The sequence below is a fragment of the Bombus affinis genome, chromosome 16 (genome assembly GCF_024516045.1).
Source record: "Bombus affinis isolate iyBomAffi1 chromosome 16, iyBomAffi1.2, whole genome shotgun sequence".
NCBI classification, from domain to species: Eukaryota; Metazoa; Arthropoda; class Insecta; order Hymenoptera; family Apidae; genus Bombus; species Bombus affinis.
Genome location: NC_066359.1, coordinates 7,584,316 through 7,608,557, shown reverse-complemented (window position 1 = coordinate 7,608,557; position 24,242 = coordinate 7,584,316). Strand labels below are relative to the sequence as shown.

Below are 24,242 nucleotides of genomic sequence, written 5' to 3'. Positions count from 1 at the left end.
ATGCATTCTAATCTCTCTCTCGCTGCGTGCAGTGCATCTTTCCTCGCATAAATTCGCAGCAGACGCATCGATCGCCACGCGATCCCCGCCCGGCTAAGTGCATGAAACTCGCAGGACGAACGATTCAAATCCCCGCCCTCCATTTTCTTCTTTTCGCTCTGCCTGTTGTCCTCTCGCGATGCCTGGCTTGTCTTTCGCGGGCAAACAGGCAAGAGAAATGGAAGAAACATACTGGGGCCACCGGCCGCGGCTAACTGTAATTTATTGCCGTGCTTTTCCCACGATGTGAATATTTAAGAGATCCGAGTAAAATGTTGGTCTTCCGAGGAAATAATCGTCGATAGGAATTTTCACTTTAGTTGAATAATATTTTGTCTCTTTAGAGCAATTTAGCAATTTTTAGTAGCTTCGTTATTCCACCGTCGGCGAAAGACGATACTTTTAGTGAAATATGGCTGCAATGGGAGGATATTTATGTTGCTTGAAATATGTAGATGTTTCTATAATAACCGGTAGGTAGCGTATATTGTATTGAGATAATTATTCGTATATCTCGAATGGAATTCTGAAACTCTCGATTATTAAGAAAACCCGTATTCACCCACGAAAGTCTACGTACGAACTTAAACTCTGAGGTATTGTAATAAAGGCAATTAACTGAAGCAATCTCGTTGGCATCAAATTTTTATATCAATTAACTTATTACGCTCTTACCAAGAAGAAGAAGTAAAATATAGGATGCTAAATATGTACTGTTATATCTTTATATCGTTATAAAAAGATAGACTAATATCGTTCAATACCTGCTACGGACTTGCATAATTAAAATTAAAACGGTATTTCATTGTGCAAATATATCGCATGAAAGGTAAGATCGAGATAATGTACGACGTTCGCTTCATGGTTTCTCCAAGAACGTTATTCGACTATGCTGCACGAAACATCTCCGAGTTTTCAGCGGTGAAACGAGGGAATGGCCCGGAGCGTGTCTCCGTGTTTCGTGGAAACGCGCACAGCCCTCGAATCGCCCTGGACGATGGCGTCGCTAATAGATTAACGAGCTCGTTAAATCCGCCTTAATCTCGCGGATATGAGCGGCATCGGCCATATACGCGAGCTTCATCGTGGCCCACCGGCTTTATACCAAGAAACTCCCGCCGATGTAATTGGTGATCGCGCCTCGCGTTACGTTTACGGTCCAATAAAGCTGTTCGTTCGCGGCTGAATTAAAACGAAATCCGACGTAATATCAGCGGACCTAGCTACGCCGGTGGCACCGTTTGTTTCTCGATTACGCGCCCCTTTGATTGATTCAAACGGCCGGCGTTACGTTGAGTAACTCAATAATGTAAACTAAATTGCTCGTCATAATCGTTGAGAAGGTTAGACTGCGGGAAATTGGCAGTTGGAGGTTGGTAAAACTGGAATGTTTATAGCAATTCAACGAAATATTTCTACAAATTAAAGTGGTATCTTAATATCTAATTTTATTCTCTTACGTCTTTTGATGCACATAACAGGATAATATAAATAGTATAGGATGTTTCAGCAATTGTGGTATAATCAGCAATAGGATGATTGTAGGTGAAAAAAGAGTCGAAGGTATAGAATAAAGGTGTCTCATAAGGCGCTTCGTTTTCGAGAAATATTGAGAAGCAATCGTCTCAGAAACGAAAAGCCTTTTTCCAGAAATATCCGCATTCTACATTTTCGATTAATTTTTGTCCATAGAATCATCTTGTAGTTTGCAGTGCTACGTTATACAAAGCACCCTATATATCCTACCACCCAAGAGTACACACGTTTCATTTAACCTAACCCTAGCCAAGCAGACGAACGCGATAAAGATAATCGCATCAAAATTCCATATTTCGTCGGCAAAATAATCGCACGGATATTTACACCCTCATCCCTCCTATTGTGACGGCGGTCCATAAAAAACGGACATTTTTTCCGGCGCGTGCACGTGTAAACACAGAAACGCGTCGTTTAATCCCGCAGAGGGTAATAAAAATCCGCAGGGGGACAACGAAATCGCGAATATTATTTTCGCTTGAATACAGAAGAGCGTGCGTATAATTGTGGAATTTATCTAGCAACGATCACTTCCCCATTCTACTTTTTTCAAACCCCTTCCCTTCCCCCTTTTTTTTTTGTTTTTTTTTTTTTTTTTTAGAGCCGGTTATATTTCGGCATCGCACGGCAAACCAGAAGCCACGTTTTTACCGAGGTATTAATTAATTTATTCGACGGCCAGACGAAATTTTCCATGCGTTTCAATTACCGAGCCGCCGCTGTTTTAGTCGCATTAATTTACAATCGTCCCGACTGGTCTACGTGAAAAAAAAAAAAAAAAAAAATAGAAGGAAAACACCGCTCTAAAGCCAACGTGAACACGCAGAAATCTATACCTCGTTTCAGTGAGCAGCAATTATTATTTTTTGCGCCCATTGTGCTATGTGCTTGAATGGAGAATGAAATTCTCGAGAAGTTTCTTTGTTTTCCGGTTAGCGAGGTTGGCAGCCAAATTTCTAATTTTTCGAGTTACTTCGTTTGGCTTGGGCTAGGTCAAGTTAATTCGGGGTTGGGTACGGCGCTTTTTGCATCATTGCGTTTTGTTGGAGAAATAAAATTCTCGAGGAGATTCTCTGTTTTCCAACTGATGAGCTTGCGAGTCAAATTTTCTTAATCTTTATTCATAGGTTTCTAAGTGTCTTCGGTGCATTTCGATTAAAATTTATGAAAGAATTTATAATTGGAGCGTTGAAACTGGCAATTGTCTCGATTGCCGCGTTTAATAATAATTTTGTGTTCTCAATTTATTAAAATTAAGAATTCACATTTTAATCGATATATTTTGGGTATAATAATTTTGCGTTGTCATGTTACTGAAATTAAGCCGCAACTTTATGCTTTCACAATGTAAATGATATTTGAGTTGTTTTTCATGAACTTTGGCTGAAGCAAAGGACATAAAGAATTAAATTTGCTTGCACGTACTATATCTAAAACGTGAGCCGATATAGACCAGCCGAATATTGACATTTATTAATACAACGAATAATTGACTGTTCAAATACTTTTGTGATTTCTGCGAATTTTCTATGAAGCACTTCTGTTACACGTCGAACGGTGCACTGTTGAAATTGCATTTGGAGAATTCAAAATGGCAGCCGAGCGAGGAATCATTCGGTATTCCCGTCGCGATAACACGTGCAAGAACTTCGCGAACGCACAACCATAAAGTGAATATTATAAATGTCGACCGCGTACGAACAGTGAACTTGGCTTAACCAAATTAACCAAGTGGATGTTACGGCAGGACGCGCCTTTGCATCCCTTAATAAAGGGATAGCAAACGCACTATAACAAGATACGGACTCTAATTCAGGCAAATTAACGCCTCAGTGACTACTTTGTCTATTCACGATCGTTCTTTGTAACAAACAACAAATTGTTTGCGTTGGTTTATTCGATTGTGAATTTTCAATTCGAAGTTTTCTACGTGTTTGCTTGTCCGTGAATTAATTATATTATAATAACGTGAACGCTTTGATCCTGGGCTATTTCCGAGGAACCCATAGTTTATATTATTAGACGAAACAGTGAAAATTAAATACGATCGTAATTTAGTTAGGACAGTTAATGCTGCGTGTTACATGGAATTCGAAACTATAATTTTAATTCACGGGCATTACGTGTCCTGCTGTTCCCGGATTATGAGTTATATTTTATTTATTATATTTATTATATGTAGAGCATTAGGGGAAATTTATTAGAGAAAGAAAACAAATTGTTTGCGTATTTAAAAATCGTTAAAAAATTTCTTCGAAATAATTCGCGGAATAAATGCTTTAGTTTTTATATAAGTACAAGAACGAAAACAAGATTCGAAAAATGTTCTATGATTTAAGAAACCAATAGAATTAGGAAAATAATCCAATATAATTCGTTTTATCGATTCTACGAACTCTAATTAAAAAATGATCGTCGTTTTGGAATATTGCTCAAATTCCAATTCTGTCAACCGGACTAAGATCTCCGTAGCTTTTCTGGAGTACATTAGTCTTCGTGAAATATTCCATGATATCGTTGAACGTTAATTTTCAAAGGAGACCAAAATTTATGCGACTCGCGAACGTGAGAAGCCGATTTATTTTTAAACAAAAGCAAAACCACTATTCCGCTTTCCCATCCTGGGATACGCGTCTGACACGCTTCGAACAAGTTGCCGCCGTTGTTGCCGCAGAAACAGACGCGAAATTATCCGATTTCGTGCCACGACCGAGCCGAGGCAACTTGCGTGCGTGCTGCTCCAAAGGATTAGGAGAACTTGTCGAAGGTGTTACCACGTTTCAAGCCGTGTCTTCATCGCATTTTTCGAAACTTTTGAATTAGTTCTGCCAACTCTATTTTCTGTTCTTTGATGTATTAATCTTCAACGAGTACTGCCAAGACTTGAAATTTCTTTTTCCTAGTCAATTTTCTCATCTACAAATTCGCCAAAAGCGGAGACCTGTAGAATTTCCTTTAAAATTGCAGTTTCCCAATGGACTGCAGATGTTCATGCATTTGTGAGAAATTTAAAGCGAATGCATATGTGAGAGAATATATAAAATATTCAAAGTATAATATTCCTTATAACATTCGATGAATGATACAAACTTTTATCCAGAAATTTGCACGAACATTGGCAATCTGATCAGGAGCAATAATAAATTTTCTTCCCTTGCAATAATTCATGGTTTATGTCGTCTAATTATTAACATAATTATGTCAGAGTAATTACTATAAGCGCCACTGATGGTATTGCCTAAATTAACATATCAATTAGGTATTAATTACTGTTAGCGTAGATAAGTTCTAACAAATTATTAGGTGATTGCTGTTTGATTTGAAGATCGACTATCCAATCCTGTTCCTGTCGATATTCCCAAAAATTAGAAAATCACATTGCAACATTAAAAATTACAAAGCTACTACTACTAGTAGAAACTTAATCCTTCGTAAAATTTACAAAAATTACGAAAGCGCATTGTAATGTTAACAATAGTAAATCATTCTATCCTCGAATTTTATAACAGATCTTCGGTAACCCATACTTTGCTTCGCGTTTGACGATCATGTATTCGAAATCAGTGCCAATTATTAAGCACTAACTACTGCTACACCTAGCTACTAGGTGCTATTAAACAACTAACTAACGACTTTCTGATGAAAGCACCGATCAGAAACGCTAATCCCCCTTAATAAACTCCTGAAACTCGTGTTCGATCAACGATCTAACCCCGTATCTCGGCAAATAATCTGTTAATAATGGAGAGTTTACGTTATCACGAGTGAGCATCGGCTAGGTTTCGACTTTTCATCGGCTTCCGGGACACGGGATGGCTCGATTGTCGCTTGAACAGGGCGCCACTCATATTCACCAGTGCCTAATCGATAATCCCGTCAGTGTTTCCGGCATCTAGCCGGTGAGTGCCGCGGAACTAGTGTAAACATGCGCGCGTATGCACAGCCTGCACATAAATTAGCGGAACAGTCGATACTCTTCTGGTCGTTGCGTTGCGTGCATCGTAAACAGGCTCCCCATGGCGATCCTCGTGATCCGATGAAACGATCAATCGTAAAAATAACCTGGTCTAGCGATGGGATCAAGATAATTCTCAGCAGTGAACACCAGCCTATTTTTGACGGAACGTTTTTCACATATATTGTTATTTATGCATAAAGATAACTCGACCATATCGATCGCTAGACCATATCTGTGTATATATAAAACATAAATTATATTAAATGATAAATCGAATGATCTCTTTTTCTACAAAGATACAAAGATATTGCTATATATATAATAATAATAGCCGTGTATATTTCAGTAGTCGAGTTCCGAGTTTCCCTGCGACGTACTTGATCCTGTCACTACTCCTCCGGTCCTCTGTTACGATCCACGATGTCGTAAAAAACTGGAAGAGCTCGGCTGGCCAGGTTATTGCCTGTGTCTTGGTCTCGTTTATGATGGACCAGGGTTGTTCCCTAGCTCCTGTTACGATTTTAATAATTTTAAACAGCAGTGTAACTCGAAAGATGTTATGAAACCTTCGTGGATCTTCGTGAAACTTGGGTTGAAAGACAGGAGGATGTGTTGTTTGGACGGGTCTAGCGAGGATGAGGACTGACGAAGTTAGGATTGCGAGATTTTGGGTTTGGTCGAGTTTCAGACTGAAAGTGAATGTTCTGTCAGTCGTCACTAACATTTAATGGAATTTTAAAATCAGATATTCGAAATCCCTTGTAACCAAAATAAGAATTCCTTAAAAATCTCTCTAAATGTCCTCTCTTGCTTAAATTCTGCTCAGTAGGTCGTCAGAAAACGAGCACATTTTGCCCTACCCATAAAATTCAGCACCACAAAATAAACCCCTAGCTTTCATAGGTGCAGGCCATCTAGTTTCTGTCTATCCCCGCCGTAAAGTACACAGCGTCAATTATAAACAGCGGAATCATCAATCTCAATCTCCCATTGACACGAGTCGCCGGCAGCTACCGGCGCAAACCCATTTTCCCTGGAGTTTCCCCATAAAGCAGCCGTGCCATGCAACCAGCGTATATTTGGCCCCCTCCTAAATCGGAATATCCCGGCGAGTCGCGACGAAGCACGCTTCCCAATTCGTATTTCAACATGTGCACGCTGTTCCAGCTCGGTGTATTCCGGCCACGAAGCGATATCCCAGACTCTGTGGTCTCATGGCGCGTCGCCACCCCCTTGGTCTGAACGTCTGAACTTATTCCTCCCAGGACCAAAGCCACCCCTGTGTTTACCAAAGGTTTTACGATGTTTGCCGTCCGCACGGGCCCTTATTGTTATTTATAACCACGACCCTGCCCCGTGGCGAGGCGCTAATACGCGAGGCTTAATGAAAGTTGCCGATGGATTTCCAAGCCTCGTCGAGGAATATCACGTTCCACCATGTTTGGACGACCTATGTCGACTCTCCTATTCTGTGTGGTTTTGTTTGACCAAGGTGCCTGTTGGCTGGTTTAGACTTTCTCCGACTGTTTGAGGATTGCTTCGTGGTGGAAGGCTGGTTGAGTCTTCTCTTTGCAGGTACAACTATTAATATTGCTTTTTGTTGGATTTGTCTTTCCGTGTTTCTTTTTTTTTTGTGGTTAAAAGTGGTAACAGAAGTTTAGGTGTAAGCGAAGGGTAAGTGGAGATAATTTGTCATGAATCTGGAGTGCGTTGATGACCTCTAAATAGGCATTCGAGGATCACTTCATGGTAAAAGCTTGGTCGAGAGCTTTTCCTTTGAGGGAACGTTATCGATATTCAGTTCGATTGGGTCTCTTTTTGATGTTTCTTTTTCTGGCATGCTGAAAGTCGCGATAGAAGTTTTGGGTGTAGGTGGAGATTAAATCGTATTTGAATTTCCCCAATCCCCTAAATTTCCTTATGATCCTAACCTCAAATTCATAAAAGTCCCCGATATACACAGCGCCGTGACATCGTATCGTAAAAACTCGTAATATTATGGAGCCATCGGACAAAATCTCGACTCGAAAGCCCAACAGGTCCAGCTAAAAAATGCTTCTCCATCGAAAGAACGATATTGCTAGTCGGGTGGCAAGCAAGGGGCACGCGTTTATGGGGAAGTCTCGCGCGGAATCCGCAGGAAATCCCGTCGAAGTATCACACGAGGCGCGTATAATTCACGTTTCAACGCACAATTCGAGGGAGTGGAAGCATTTGAATACGCCTGTGCTGGGATTCTCTGGCCGCGTTAGTCGGTGAATCCGTGAAATATACAGTTATGGGAGAGGGGTGCATTATAAAGCGAGAGGCTGGGCTGGCCCGGGTTAGCTTGCTTCCTTTCCCTTTCCGAATTCCCCGTGCTCGCTCGACAATTTTATATAACGACCGCCAGTGAGACTCAAACTTTGCTCGGAATTCTTGGATGACAGATGTTTGATGGACGATGGACAGGTGAAGTTAATTGTCAACTTCTTATGCAGATTTTATAAAGTGGCGAATCTATTAACACAATGCACAAGAAGGACGAATATTAATATATTTCAAATGTTGAACATTGAAGCGTTTAATGCTTACACTAACTGTATATTGTTAGGCTGTAGTTGAGTATGGATTCTTTGAACGTAGTCGTCGTATAATTTTCGAGCGTGTTATTTGGAATTACTAGAACGAAATTGAATAGAAGGTAAAGTGATTACTTGGAGGAACGATCGCGCGATACAGCAATGAAATTTCCATTCTGCTTTTATTTTTTTTCCACCTTCCTTCTACCATTACGCGCATTAATTGCCGCTAATTATGTTAATGACGAGCAACGTGCTCTTTTAATTGATCCGTTAAGTGATCGAGATTGCAATAAAGATTCTTTTTCATCGTTTAAAGAGGGTTATACAGTGAACATTCGTATTTTCGCTTAAAGTACTACTCATATAAATTGTTACATTTAACAGAACGAGAAAAGTATACGAAAATTCTGTAGAATTATTAATGCAAAACTCGTAAAAATATCAACAGTTTAGTCGAAATTTTAGTAATATCGTTTTCTCATTGTGACCTCGTGGTTTCTCTAATGGCGTCCCATCATCTTCCGATTTCTGTAAATAAAGGTTAGTCGGAGGAATTAATTTCGCTGTGCAGGCTCGTTTCGTCTCTTTGATAATTCCCTTTGATACAATCCATTGTGATTCGTATCGAAGCAGGCATATCCAAAACCGTCCACGAATTAATCAGCAATGCGATTATCCTCCCGTTACAACGTCGCCTGAATCCCTCACGACCCTCTGCGCCCTACGAAATCGTTCGCCTCTGTTACTTTAAAAGATAACTTCACAGACTTTCTTTTTGTCCAATGGATTTGATAAATCCTTCCTCGAATTTGTTTTATTATCCTTTTTCGTAAGGGTAATTCTATTATTATTGTTTGTTATATATTATAATAAAAATATAATATAAAGAATAGATGAAACAATATCTTTAACGTCATATTAGGCAAAATACTAATAATAATAATAGCAATTATGCATTAAAATTTCCATGAACCATTCAATAAGTTCAACTTTGTCTACCTTAAGTTAACTCAGTGGTGTATAATCTGTTCAATACGTATGTTTCTGTTTTAAAATAAAAGGAAAAAGCATACAGCACGCCATCCATCAATATCCTCCCTCAGATACACATTTTTCACCCCTAAAATCACATACGCTTTCCCACTTCATGATTCAATCACCCCCTCCCACAAACCTCCACCATTAAGAGACCCAATTAGTTCCCTTGAAATTCACCACATATCACATTTAAACTCTTCGTACAAGTTGAGCACATCTGCGTGCGTTTTAGCGAAGGGGGTGGGTCGCGAGTAACGGACGAGGGGGTATCATTGAATACCGAAATATTAAAATGTAGTGACGGGGTGCGTACAATGTTACCCTTGCCAGATATCCAGAGGGGTAGAAACGATGCTGCCGGAAATACAGCAGATATTGAAAACGCCCACCCCGAGCCACCCCCTCTCCTTGACGATCCACCGTGTCTTTTTGGGAAATAAAACGGCTAGAGAAAATTTTTCCGTCTTTTTTTTTTAATTTCTGGCTTCTATGGAGCACTTAGTAACTAAAGTTTCGATAGGGTGTGTAATTGAAACGAAACAGGAACTTTTCTATATCAATATAGAGTGTATATATTTGAAGGGAAACAGAAACTTTTCTATATTGATATAGAAGCTTATATATCTCCGAAATGAAATGGCAACTTTTCCATATTAATATAAAAACTTACTCACGTTTAACGAAAAATAAAACTTGGAATTCTCCGTAAACAGAACTTGTTTCTTTCGTTTCAAATGAAGCTTAAATAAAATACAATGTCGGATACTATTGAAATAAATTAGAACTTAATTTACGTCGTGGTTATTAATTTTGAGTATCCAAAACGACAAATATTAAACATCGATCGGTGGAAAATTGCTGTCCTTTGTCTCATTTTTTTGTTTCGTCGGAGAATAAAATAAAAAAGAGAATACAAAGAGAATAGAATGTGGCAAAGGAAAATCGCCCGAAGCCTTATTATTTCCGCAAAATTCGCGCGTGAGTTGGTGAACAGAGAAAGGGTGAAGGGTCTAGGGGGTGGTTTGTGCGTGACACGATCGACAGGGGCCAAGGGAGGGCAAATAATTAGCCGTTCTCGTTTTTCCATCGAGCCAGACGATCGAGGCCTGGCTGGTCTAATAAATTCCTCGGCATTGCTGCTAAATGGCGGAACGTTTAATGAACCTGAAAGGGGGTTGGGTACGTTGTTTGTCAAAGCGTGGCCTTCCTTTTGGCGTTTTAATTAGTGTCGCGGCGTTGTTTCGAGCCTGATGGCTCGATAATTGCTGGTTCCTGTAAAATAGTTCTCTTCGTCGAATCAGGTTTTAGAATCGAATTTGAAGTTTTTGAAGATCCTTTTCTTATTGTTAGGAAAGGCTTGGCGCGAGTAATTGCTCTGTTATAATCTCGTTTACTAAAATGACTTGTTTCAATGGAAAGACAGGAAAATTAACCCTCGTCTATATTCAAATAAGAGAGACTCGATGGGAGGAGTGAAGTCTGAAAGAGTCTTGGGATATTAATCCTCGACTTTGCTTTGAATCAAAAAGAAATTAGTAAGCAGAGAGGCAACGTGCTTTCTAATATTTACGAAAATAGTTTCCCACTTTAAAATGACAATATTTTCACGAATCTTCGATAACAGTACAACAGAATCTTCAATACGTTGCGCTAAAATATACTGCTAGTCACTTTTTATATATTTAGGATGTCTATTCATGCTGTACATTGATCTTTCGCTAAATATATGTACTGCTGGGATATTCCATGATACAAAGAATATCATAATTCGTAAACTCGTAAATTGCATTACGTTTGCTTTCACACAAAGTTTTTTGAATGACCCATAGAATCTGCACGATTTATGTGGTTTTTATCTTTAAATTTTTATGGATTTATTAGAAAATTTGTTTTCTGACATAAAACATAAGGGGACTCGTACAATTTACTACAATTTTTCTATAGTTATTGGACTGAAATCGACTAAAATATTTTCATTCTAAAGTAGAGCTTGTGCCTGAATCGTGGCTCGCCCACGTATTCCATCCGACGAAATAAACATTTCTTAGACGCAGCCTCAACAAGTAGCAGGGTGTGGTTACCAGAGAAGGGATGCTCGGCTGTGTATTTAATTTCCGACGAAACGAATCGGATCGGTAGCGCGTGGAGTACCGGAATAGGGAAGAAAGCATCTCGCGAGGGGTGAGTTTCGCTCAGCGAGTACGAGACGCGAAGAAACGAAGAAGAAACGCTACGAAATCGTCACGGCGCTTCTCTATCTCAATTTAGAAAATGCCAGACTTCAGTTTCTCTCTAAACGAAAAACTTCTCTCCCTTACATACATCGTTGCACGAAAGTGAAGTAAAACACTTGCTGGTTTCTGATAGAACGTAATTTATCGTAATCGCGGAATTACAAATAAAAAATAACATTGTATTCTGCGTTATTAATTTATTACTATGACACGATAAAAGTGATTTCATAGGACCAATAGATAGAAAGATCGAAGAAAAGATGCGACAAATATATTTTTATTTACTTTTTTTAGTTCTTTGTCACTTTACTATTAAAGTGGAATATCCTGATGTAAAATAGCTAAAAATGGAGAGAAATTTTTTTTCTGAACAAAAATGTGGAATTCGCTAAAAGGCTGGGAAGAAGATATTTCGCTCCAAAATCGTGGTAAACGGCAATTTTTGGATTGCTGAACCGAGCTTTGGGGAACTACAAAGTCTCTGTATACGTTGACAAACGTGAAAAGTGAAATTTTTGTACGTTGCTCTAATTCGATGGGGAGAAACTCTAGGGTGCCTTATTTTCACAAATCGATACATAGTTCCTCGGTTTCGAGTTTGAAAGCTGCGTTGGCTTTTTCTGGGTCGTATCGTGTGTACAGATTAAATAGTTGAACGCGCGATTCGAAGCGGATGCGGGATTTTTGCCTCGCGTTTTTGCACCCATGGAAAATCCATTTGGGGCTGTTTGCGCGTCTGTTGAACGGTGTGTGCCGATGGCTATGTAATTACTTTGTAAACACGCCGATCGGCCTGCTTTTTTCCCTTTTCCCCTTTTTTCCATGGGCGTGTTCCATGGTCGTTGCGTTGACGAACGTATGGTTTTCTTTTCCAATGAATTATATGCACTGTGATCGTGTCTTCTCTCGATTTAGTAGTATGGATATGGGGGAACAGATAGTTTGTGGATTGAGCGAAAGTTTTCTGTGTTTCAAAAGAATTTTAGAGGGACAAATAGAATAAAATGTAAGTTAATGGAAAATACAGCAATGTTGTAAATTTCTGGAAAACTTATCAAATAATTTTTATATTGTCTCCCTCTTTTAAATTATAAATTGTTTATTTGAAAATGTTTTTGGATCTTATATTGCATTCTGACAAACTTGCACAATATTTTCTTAAATATTCTAAAATATTCTAAACAAATAAAAATCCTACGTTAAATCATAGAACGATGGAAAAGTGTTTTGTACTGTTAGGTTAGCTTCGATTCTGCATACGCTCGTTGCGATAAATAAAAGGATTTTATTGTTCGTTAGAACGAATTACAGATACGTAATGAATGTTCCACTTTTTGGTGAAATTGATACAGGAGGTGTAACGAATATTTGAACTCGTTTTTAATTTTTCTGTGTTATCAACGTCCGTTATTGGGGCGATATATCGAGCTATAATGAATCAACGTTTTAATGAAATTCTTTAGGGCTTTGAGAACGTGAAATAATTACTTGGATGACGGTGTTCTTCCTCCCCTTCTGTTAAATTATACACGAAAATGATGTTTAAATATTTGGAGAAACGTAAAGAATATGGATAATGAAAGAAAGTGGGTTTCGAGTTAAACAAAGTTTGAACTGTTAAACAAGCGGTCTTCTAATTTAACTATTTTATACTGCAGTTTTAGACCCGGACGTTAAAAGGTTTAAAACAGGTTTAAACGAAGTTGAAACAGCAATTTTCATTAACTTACGTATATCCGCCCTTTCCAGCAAATAACTCGAATGAAATATATAACTAAGTCATTTCTGAAGTAAAATATAACATGACGATTTGTGAGAATAAAAGGAAGAAAAAGTAGCAGCAGCAAGCATTTATTGTCCTGAAATTTCGTTCAAAACACACATCGACAGGTCCAGATATTATTGAAAGAAGCTACAAAAATAGAAATTGAGAAATTCTGTCAAATTAAAAATTAAACTTACAAAACATTTCTATCGCTTGTAATTCTTAAGAATGTAAAATACAACGAAAGGAAGGGGAAACGGATCGAATCGATTTTTGAATCAACAGACGACCACAAGGTGTTACACGCGTATTTAAAAAACTGAAGAGCTGTCCGCAATCGACGAAAGCAAAGATCTTCTTTGAATCGCCGAAATACCGAGAAAGAAGTAGCCGCGTGTCGAACCATTGGACTATTGCTAAAAGAAACTCAAGTGCAGAGGTAGACAAAAAATTCTGTCAAATTAAAACACGACGCCACGGACCACTCGGTTCCATCGGTGAAACCGAAACACGGCTTCTCGCGCGACCTATATTCCACCCTGACGTATTCTATCGACGGTAAAAAGGGGAAGGGAAGAAAAAGCTCAAGAGAGAGAACCAGGCGAGGCAATTCCTCCATCGCGAAAAAGGGTCTCCCGTGAATCTGAAAACATGCGCTTTCGAGAGTGACGAATGGTGCAAGAGCCGGGATCATTAGCTAATTGTGAGTTCCGCGGACCAAGTGCAGTTCAGAGTTCACCGGTCGAGGCTTGGGGCGCGAGGCAACGCGACAGATCCACAGAACGTGGAAAACAGTATGAGTGACAGCGTCGGATACAGATATATAGGAATTAGGTGGCGTGTCTGAATTCGATCGACGGGCCGACGTATCAAAGATGAACGTGCCAATCATCCTCGTTGAGATGCTCGTGACAATGTTGGGGGCTCGACCCTCTTAACGCGCCCGTCTATCGTTGAGAATCGATCGGGCCGTATGCTTCCGGCTAACTGACCACGTGGTTCACGTTACACAGCGAATATCGTACCGCTCGTTTGCTGCGACAGTGACATACACGCGTATAAAGTAATTCATCATATTCCCCTCTAATAACTTCTTATGATGTGACTTTAACAGAGTAATCCATTCATAATGACCCGGATAATATTCGCATCATCCTCGTTAATAATTCTGCACATTCTTCATCGAACGAATCTCCGCTAAGAAACTACCAGACATGTCTAAAATAATTCATGATTCCTCCTATGATCTCTTTCTCTCTTAACCTCTTATCATGTAAATTCGGCAAAACGATCCAGTCACATCCATTTACTGTCGCCATTCTTCGTCCAATCATCGTTGCTTTTATTCTTCGACTCTATTTTAAAAAATACTCCTCTGAATGAATCAACCTATCGAACCAGAATTTCCAAGGAAACCAGTGTCGATTACAGATCAAACGGACCATAGCCTCGCAACGACATCGCAGGGAAACACGCGTCTCTCCGGATCTCGAATCTCATACGTTCAGGTTGATCTAGAGGCCGGAGCTGTTGACTGCCGCTAGTCTCTCGTTGCAGCGGGGCGACTGTAATATCAGAACCCGAGTTCCCGTTGGCCAGTTACGCCAGCTACACCAGTGTAATATTCATTTCCTCCAGTAAAAGCCCTTTCAACGGCTCTTTCGGGTTCGGATATCGGAAAAACGAGGCATTTCCGTTGGTAAATGTCACGGAGATAGGCGGACGGCCAGTGGCCACATATTACCAATCAATTTGCCTCTGTCGATACTGAGAGACGACACGATAGAGGAAGATAGCGCGAGACCAGGGAAAGGGGTGGTCACCAGGTCTCCGATTGTACGGTGTCGATGTGTACGTGTATGGAAAAGTGGCCGCTCCATCATATTTAACTCGGATAGCCAATCACCCTTGTCACCCGCCAGGGTGATAGATTATTTTAATCAAGTTATTCCCCGGGCTGAAACCTCGATCATCCACCCCCCGCGCGGAGACGCTTCCACGGTCTCGCTACATAAAAATCGAATTAACCTGCCGCGTAAATGGAGCCCTAATCTGGAAATCGTTGGCCGGTAGAGTTTCCAATCGTTTGCCGGAGTTCCGGTAATTTCCAGACTGGACCACCTTCGATAATCTATTTTTTAAGCCCTCTGACGAGCGATTGATTCGTCTGGCGACTCGCTGCCACATGCTCCGCAACCTTCTCCATGCTTTCCCGCAGTGATTTACGGGCTGCACCAGACTCCACTGTGTTTTAATATGAAGAAAGTTAGACTAGTGGAAGATCGCCGCTGGATCGGTAAAATAGATTCTCTGTGCATTCACCGTGGTAGTTTTTTGCGGATTCTGAACAGATTTTGATGGGATCTGGATGATGTTTGGTAGTTATATTAGCGTATAAATTTTCTTAAAGGAACTTTTGTACAGAGTGATACAAGTTTTGTGAGAATTCGTAATAATAATTCGCAACTGGTCAAGTATAATACAAAATTTCAAAACCCTAGAATTAAAATTAAAATTACAAGAAGCATAAAATATTATCCCTTCCAATTACCTGTTTCGAGACTCGTAGGCATTATGCTTTACGCTGATCAGGAAATCAACGAGTACCCTTTCATTAAACTGTATTCAGAGGGAGTCAATTTCCACGAAAAAGACGATCGTATCACGTGCCGAAAATTAACAAGCAGCTCGTAACATCTTCCAGGAATGTCCCAACCTAACTTCTCGACGCAAAACATTGGGTCGCATGCACCGCCTACGACTTTACGAGCCCTCTGGGTCTGGCAATTACGGGACACTCGGTACATCTGTTCAACGGGGAGCAGTTCGTTTTAAAAACTACGAAACACGCACTGTCAACGCGCCTGTCGTGATCCTTGCTATAAAGAACGCACCGCGAGCAAACAATTATGGGGAAATAAGAGAGGATTAAAGCAGCTCTGTTGTAGGATGAGTTTCCGGAACACCATTTCGTAGAATGAATCTAAAGTGAGGGACAAAGGAAATCCAAGTTTCATTAATCGTATGGTTTTCTTTTATTCGACATTTTGTCGTTACTTTTAGAGGGACAATTTGGTATTGTATTATATATTTAACCACTTTTCACTTTATAAGAATACTTGACCATCGTGTTAATAAATTTATTCCTCTTAGCATCCTAACCTCAACATCCCAGCCCAGATATATCTATCCTAATCGCCTTGCAGCTTGCGAAAGCATCAAACGACGCTTCGGCATCTCTAAAAATTCATCCGAGGCCGAACAATTTCACCCATCCCGATATTCCCTCGTCCCAACTCTCGCAGAACTCAGAACAGACCACAGAACCAGTCCGAAACCTCCATTCCTTGAATCGTCTTGATGCACGCTTACCACCATTCGAGAACTACATTCCCGGTGTTCCGACTGGTGCAATAACCTCGAAGTAATCGCGCTAAGAAAAACGCGTAGACGGAAACAGAGAAACACAAAGGCAGACAAGAGAGAAAAGGAAAAGGTTGGATTACGTTTCGAGAAATCGTGAGGAGATTCCATCCGGCTGGCAGGATTTCGAAACACTCGGACTTATTAAATGCAAAATACCACGGCACGGACGAAACAATGTTTAATCGCCACGTCTTCAACTTGTAATCCTTCGCTACAAGTAGACAACACGACTGTGGAAACGGTATCGATTGCCGGATAATCCGATCTCCCTAAGGAGATTCTCCATTTTTACAAGACAGTCGCCAAGCGGGATGTCCGAAATATTCTGAGAATGTTCCAATGGGATTATCTTTGTTCTTACTAGAAACTACTGATTTTGGTCATTCTGTCTTTCAATGTTTGTGAAAATCCCGTTTATGCCCAATAATTCTGTATAATTGTCTGAAATTTGTTACGATTATATTACGGATTTTTATACATTAGTGGGAAACTTGTTACGAGTAGATTGTGAATTTTTACGCATTTATGGGGAACCATTTGCGAAAATGTATAGACCGCATATACGATGCACATGCATAAATATACATGCAAGTCCAGTTAAGGTTGAAAAGCGAGGTTAGGTTCAATTACATCCACAAACTTCTTTCTTCTTTACCCAGTTTTTATTCCGAGTGATGTTATAGAGTTGAAAGAGCTGATTTAAGAGATTGGCTTCTTCCAGTATGATATGAGAAAATAGCCGTTTAACACAGAAATTGCAGAGTGAGGTTAGGTTAGTTTAATGTCGATAGAAACATGATAATCGTGTTATACTTTGCGAATTTCTCATTCTTCCAGAGACTTATTGACCATGGCCAGCCTGAAAATTCGCTGCAATTGTTTAAATGTACTAGGCGATGCGTCTCGCCCAGAATGAGGAGGAAGGTTTGGTTCTGGCGTTCAGCGAACCGTGCCGCGCTTTCCACGGCCATTATCGTCATTGCTTTATAACGTCGCTGCTCTTACGACGTGTATTTTCTTGAGAGCATCTCCGCGGCTATCCCTCCCTTCCGATGTCGCTAGGTTTTTATGCCTTTTTTCGAGTCGTTTCTTTCGACGTTCGAACTGTCTTCGAGGTGGAGATTGAGTGAATGGCACTTTTTCGGGCAAGGCTGATTTTTCGATGATTGAACTGGTTTTTGTAGAAGGTTGAGATATAGGAAAGCTTTTTCGAGGTTAAATGGAAATCGTGTTTTTCTGAAATCTGAATTTCATAGGGCGGTATATACTATATATAGAACTAGCTATTAATCTTCTTGGAGTTATGAATAATATTTTCGGTTAATTCTTAAACGTTAAGCAAAATCGACACAGAAGTACGAAGAAAGTTGTCAGAATTGTTGAAAGAAAATTAATGTGGTATAATAGGTATATTAATGAATCATAAAGATAATTGGAATCCAATAAACATTATCCAATTCCTACACGATTGTTCCACGAACTTTGCATTATTTTTTCCGCATTCCTTCGATCATTGTTATTCAATAACCTGCTAGAAATCACCATACAAATAGTCTTGAACAGAATTTGCTTTTAACATAATTCAAGAAAATTTCCTAAACGTGAAAACAAAACGCAGCATGATACTCAAAATCCAATAAACAATTCCTAATCCTGTAGCAACCGATCAATCCACGCCATAAAAATCCCCCGAAACAACCTTCTGTTTCACCCCTAATCTCTTTCAACTTCAACCCACGAATAAAGATCCCTCCCCATCACACGACAGTTCCCTCCTAAAAGAAAGCACATAAAAGAAATAGAAGGAAACGATAGTCTGCAGAGGTAACTAACCTAACCAACCCTGTAAAACTACCGCTGTCGCGCCCGATAGTCCTCGTGGTAGTAGTGAAAGTCGCGAGAAGGCAAGCAGACACGGCCACGATATAATTAGCAGAAATTAGAGTTAGGTCAGAAAGCAAAGTTATCGAGGTGAGTTTCGACGCTGCTCCCGCTTTTCCCCCGTTCTGATATAATTACTAATTAATTACCGTTCCGCTGGTCCTTTCGGCGGCAGCCAGCTTAAAAGGACACCGCGAGGTAAGGATAATTCCTCGTACTGTCGACGAGGGCAGGAGGATGTAACGACTTCCGTTTTAATAATTTTCGTTTCGTGACTCCTAATGAAGGCTATAGCGCGGATCTTTCTTATTTATCCAATTGATATTTATGTAATATAAAAAAACTATATGGACACTTGCTTGTTCTTTGCAACACGTGTTTGATTTAAAAGATTGGCGAGATATTGAATTACTGTGATTTTATTTTTCAAATTATCGTAGCGACGTACAGTGAGACATAATGATTCTTATAGTTTGTTCCTATAGTTGGCTTATCGTAGAAATAAAAGAAGAAATATTTTCTTACGGTATACATTATTTCATATTATTAAATTATTCCCCTGCATATGAAAGGCACATGCAATTATGTATTATATGCAGATATTCAGAATAATTATTATTCTTGCCTTTTCTATGGCAGCACATTAATAATGGCAATTAATTTATTAACCGCGAATGGCTGGAAGAGATTCATTTTACAGTATTTAAATTTTTACCTCATTATTTAGATATGCAAACAGCATAACACGCAATAAAAAAATTGGATGGTGTAGAATATTTCGTTGCATTAACTCTTTGTTTCACCCTATTCCGTATTAATTCTCCGTATAATAGCCCGTGAACGAACAATCGACTTCATTACGTTTGGATATTACGTTTTATTGTTGATAAACGTACCGCGAAATATTATATTGTAATGAAATTGGAAGTCACAGATTGAGCGTCGTCCATTCTCGAGGATTTGAAAATATCATTTGAGGATCACAGGAGAAAAATATTATATATGTATACCTTTTTCTGATCTTAATGTCAGTTCATGATTGCTGCGTTAATTCTTATTGATACACTTACTTTTCGTAGCAGTTGTACACATGAAGATTTTTTCCTGAAACGTTAAAAGTGTTTTCCTGCGATGAGATGAAAACGATATTAGGACATAAAAATTCAAGGATCGAAACTTGACAAAACAAAGCTTCTCATACATGCTCATAACATACTATGACAAACAGACAACGCTTATTTTTCAAATAAGAATAATTTCCGCGATTCATTCTTTTATAAATATCGTGAAAGAAATGGAACCTAAACAGGAATTCCTTTCACTGATCAGTTTTGCGTATTATCTGAATTTTACACGTTTTCGCGTCTTTCAATTTCTTACAAATGTATAAAAATCGACAGTTGTAGTAACAGTAATAACCCAATGATTTAACTGATCTTATATATCACACACAAAGGAGAACTGGTCAATAAAAACCAAGAAACAGTAACAGCCAAACCCAACGGTATTTAACCACCTTCCGAATCTCTCTCACAGAAGACCCTATCACTCTATAACAGTCTGTCCTTTCATCTCTTCTTCCATCTCTTCCTACTATCCTGCTGTTTGCATATTCTCGAGGCCAGATTATATCCCGCGCTTTTATTTATCAACTGTCGGCCATATGAAAAAAATGTAAAACTCCCCCGACCAGGTGTGTATATTTCGGCATGTGTGTGTTGCAGGTTGCGAGTTTCCGGCGCAGTGGAACGGCCATTGGTTTCAATCGGGGATCGAGGGGCTGGTGACTGTGAACGGGTCCATGATGACCAGCAAGGGCCGCTGCATCGAGACCAAAGACGACAAGTTCCTCATTCAGGACACGTGAGTCTCTCTCTCGTTTGAATTGCAAGTGAGATATAGTCTGCCTCGTGTGTCTGTGTGTGTGTACGCGCGTGTACGAACGTTTGGCTAGGTATCGACAGGCGGCCGTCGATATGAAGCGATGCACGGATCGTATTTCGCGTCCCTTTATCCGCGTCAGCCCCCGACACCACCCCCGACCCTCTGCCACCGAGCTTTTATTAATTAACTGCACCCTTCGTTGGCCGGACCCTCCGACAAAGCGCTCCAGGCGACGTGCCAACCGACAGCACGGTATAAAACGTTTCTCCGGCGAAATTCCGCGGCGGAAGGGTTCCAGGTTAACTGGGAGGGGATGATCCAAGAACTCGTGTGTATCACGATATTATGATGGATGTTAATATTTTCCTGTCAGAGAACGAGAGGTATCTCTGGGGAGGTTTATTAGGAGTTCAGGTTGGATGAGATTTCAAAATGTTTGAGGATGTATTGTATCTTTACGCGAAATTCTTTTAATATTTTACTGTCAGGCAGCGGGTAATTTGGGTTTACTGGAGGTTTGTCAAGAGTTGAAGAGGGTTGAATGAAGTTTGGAGACGTTTGACGAAACATCTTTATTCGATAGTGATATTTTACAGTCAAGGAATGAGAACTATTCTCGAAGTTTTCCATTTGGAGGCAACATTTTTAATTGACTTATCGCATACAAATTTTGTAGACAATTGTGACTCGAAGAACTTGAAATTCTTTATATGTGTTTAAAAATGTTTGAAGAAGTATAACGGTATAATTTTTGTGGAATTATCTTTGTCATTTTGCAAGTTGTCGCATGTTCTGTAAATCGAAATCTTTATTAGTAGCAGAAAAAAGACTTAACAAAATTGTCCCACATATCGTGTCACGTTACTATACGGAAAAATCCAGTGGATTTGATTGAAAAATATCTGGTTGCGAAATGCAGAGAAGTGAGTGGGTTCCACGGTTCGACTATCGATTCCACATACACCAATCCCGAAATCCAAGCACTCGTTATCCGCAACTTACGCCACGACCAGGATCCAATTTCGCGGAGAGAGCGTTCGCTGTCGTACGAGCAGACAGTATCTACGCGCGTCGCCGCTTTCTGTCCTCGCCGGTATCGCGTTGAAGCTCAGGGCGCGCTTCGTTCAACGTCGCCTTTAAGCCGCGACGATCACCGATAAGCTGCTACCGCCAGGGAAAGAGTGCCTCCTCCTCGCATAGAAATTTCTTTTTCTTCCGGGCCAGAGACGAGAATTTCCGCTTCAGACATTAGAAAACCTCACTCGATACCAGAGAATTCCGGGAAATTTTTAAGAACGTATAAGAGGAACGTATACAGAAAATTCTAGAGAATTTTTCCCAGCGATCGCTATTTCAGAACGTAGAAAGTTAAGAAGGCGAAATTCAAAGAAAAGGGTTCATAAAATAGGAAGATGTTATAAATTCAGGATTCGTAGGCTTTTCTGACATTTGCATTGGAGTGGAATCTAAAGAGTAGGAATATTTTTAGTTGTTATGTATCCATTATATAATTCCATCGATGAAGGGAGGACATTAGTTAAGAGCAACATTTTCTTATAACATTTATAATTAAAATTTGAAAAGAAGTAGCGAATTTAATTAGCTTCCGTAATTTCAAGAAGGCAAATATCACGGAATACGAAAGATTTTACGAATGCAATTAAAAATTGTTTACAAGCAATAGTTCTTCAAAATTAATCGAAAGAATAAATTATTCGAAACCTGACACGAGTTACCAAAGATTGCCGTTTATACAATTTCAAACTCACAGTAATTGATTCCATCGTCAGTGCCGATAAAAATCAGCTCCTAGTGCCCCAAACGATACGTCTTCGACATTTCGTAATTTTATTCCGCCATTAGTATTACGTATCGTTTCGTTTGATATTAAATGTCTTTTCATTTTCCTGGCCGTTTAAATTTCAAGTCGGAAACGCGGTTTGCGGTTGCGGTTCGAGGCGGACCCTAGTGAAATATTCCGAAATTGTTTATCAGAATTTCGTTTATTTGCTCTCTTAGCGCGTGAAACCCTAGAAGGCTGCGGGACGATGAAACTCCGGGGCAAAGTAGTATAATCAACGATAAGACGCGACCCAAGATGAGAATCCTTTATTCCGTTTCGTTTTATCTTTTCCCTCTCTCTGTGAGATTCTTATATTCCTGAGTGACCTTAATATCCGCGCCGAAGAAGAATGAGGGGAAAGAGAAGGTTAGCGAGATCATTTCGTGCACTTTGCGAAAATTCTATTTGGCCGGGTATCGTTACTCGTTGTCCCGGAATAGATGGCGCCGTACGACGAAGGATCAGCCATCGCCAGGAACCGCGAAAATCCAGCAAAATGGCGGTTCTTCTGAAATTCCTCAGGATCTTAATTCCCTTGTCGTTCTTTGGTCCTGTTCTCCGTAGTTCTCTCTCCTTTTTTGCCTATCTTGTTCCTCGATTTTACGGCGTCTTGGTGTTCGAAGTTTTAGCTTTCTTATGTTCAAGTAGGTCACTGTTTCATAGATCTTTCTATCGCACCGTCTTTCTACTTGAGAAATTTTAATCTGAATTTTGAATTTTTCGTAAAATTTGAGATATAGACAACGCACACTATTGCACGTATAATATAGAATGCGAGATATGTAGAACACTGTGTAGTATAGAATATAGAACATTACCATTTTTCATAATTTATCGCATTAAATAATTTTCTCTCTATTATTCTGAAACATTATTTCAAGAAGACTGTTACACGTTCAAAGAGAAAAGAGCAGATTTTCTGCAAACCAAGGAATCACGTTACCGGTACGATAATGTTTAAATGGGGGAAATTAACCTAAATGCTACGAAATGTAAATCTCAGTGTTAGTACAGCTTTGGGGAAAAATCATAAACGCCCGTTGCCAGTTGAAAACGTCGAGAAAGCAAAGCGGGAAAAACTTTCACGAGGATTACAACAGAGAACGCGTGTACAGCGTTGGGGCGCTTAATTTTTGGCGTTTCGTCGAGCGTCGGCCATGTAAAACGCAGGAAAAGCGTGGCGGAAGGTCAGCGGGTTGCACCGGAAGCGTCAGTCTCTCCGGTTCGATACTCGAGGCTCGATTTTACCCAGGTCCCCTTTGTACTTTTTCTTTCCATCGACGAATCGAACGAAAGTTTGTTCAAAATTACTTTGTCTAATTTAATTCCTGATTTTTAACCGGCGATCGAAATAAAATTGATATTTTAAGACGTATTTGGAAATTCAATGAAGATATTGTAAATTATTAGGATACGAATTTACCGAGCTGTGATACACTTTTAGATTCCTAAACCAACGTGATTTTAAGAACTGTAAAACGACTGGTGACAACGGTATCTTAATAAGAGTAATTAGTAAATTTTTAGAAAGATGAGAAATATAGAAATTGAAAATTTCATTGAAATCCGGAAAACTGATATGTTAAGACTGTAAAACAATTTTTCATGTACCTTCATAGCCAATTTTATTATATATAATTCCATTCGTACTAATATTTCATCCATTACAAGTATCTTTCTTTTTCTTCGTTTCCATTAAAAACATTTAGCTTAATTTCATAGTGAAGCGAAGTAGAATGATAAAATGCTGACGTACTGTTAATTTAAGAATATATTAAATAATCGTCAGTTTCAAATTTACGCAAGAGGAAACGTAAGTAGTTTATATTAGTATCTTACATCTGGTAAAGGGACGAGCAGTAGAAATGGGCGTTTAGAGTCAGACAGGCGTTCAAGTAGAAATATCGATCGATGCACTCGTATACTTAATGGCGTTGAGAAAATACGTCTTCGGTGCAACAGTATAAATTTACTACAATGCGACAAATTCACTTTCCAATTACTTTTCTCGCCATAAAATTAATTTATCACAGTTTATTACTGAAATAGTGGACAATTTACGAGCGTATTAAAT

General features: G+C 39.5%; 1 protein-coding gene across 8 annotated transcripts in view; it reads left to right on the top strand.

Annotated features, from left to right (window-relative positions):
- LOC126925343 (uncharacterized) overlaps positions 1 to 24,242 on the top strand; it is a 316,899-nt gene that overhangs the window by 205,441 nt on the left and 87,216 nt on the right. For all 8 annotated transcript variants that reach the window (XR_007713872.1, XM_050740786.1, XM_050740787.1 and 5 more), the window contains one exon: positions 20,166 to 20,304. Coding sequence is in view for 7 of the 8 variants with exons in the window: in XM_050740786.1 (XP_050596743.1) it covers positions 20,166 to 20,304 (139 nt within the window). In the remaining variant the exon portion in view is untranslated. The remainder of the gene's footprint in view (positions 1 to 20,165; positions 20,305 to 24,242) is intronic.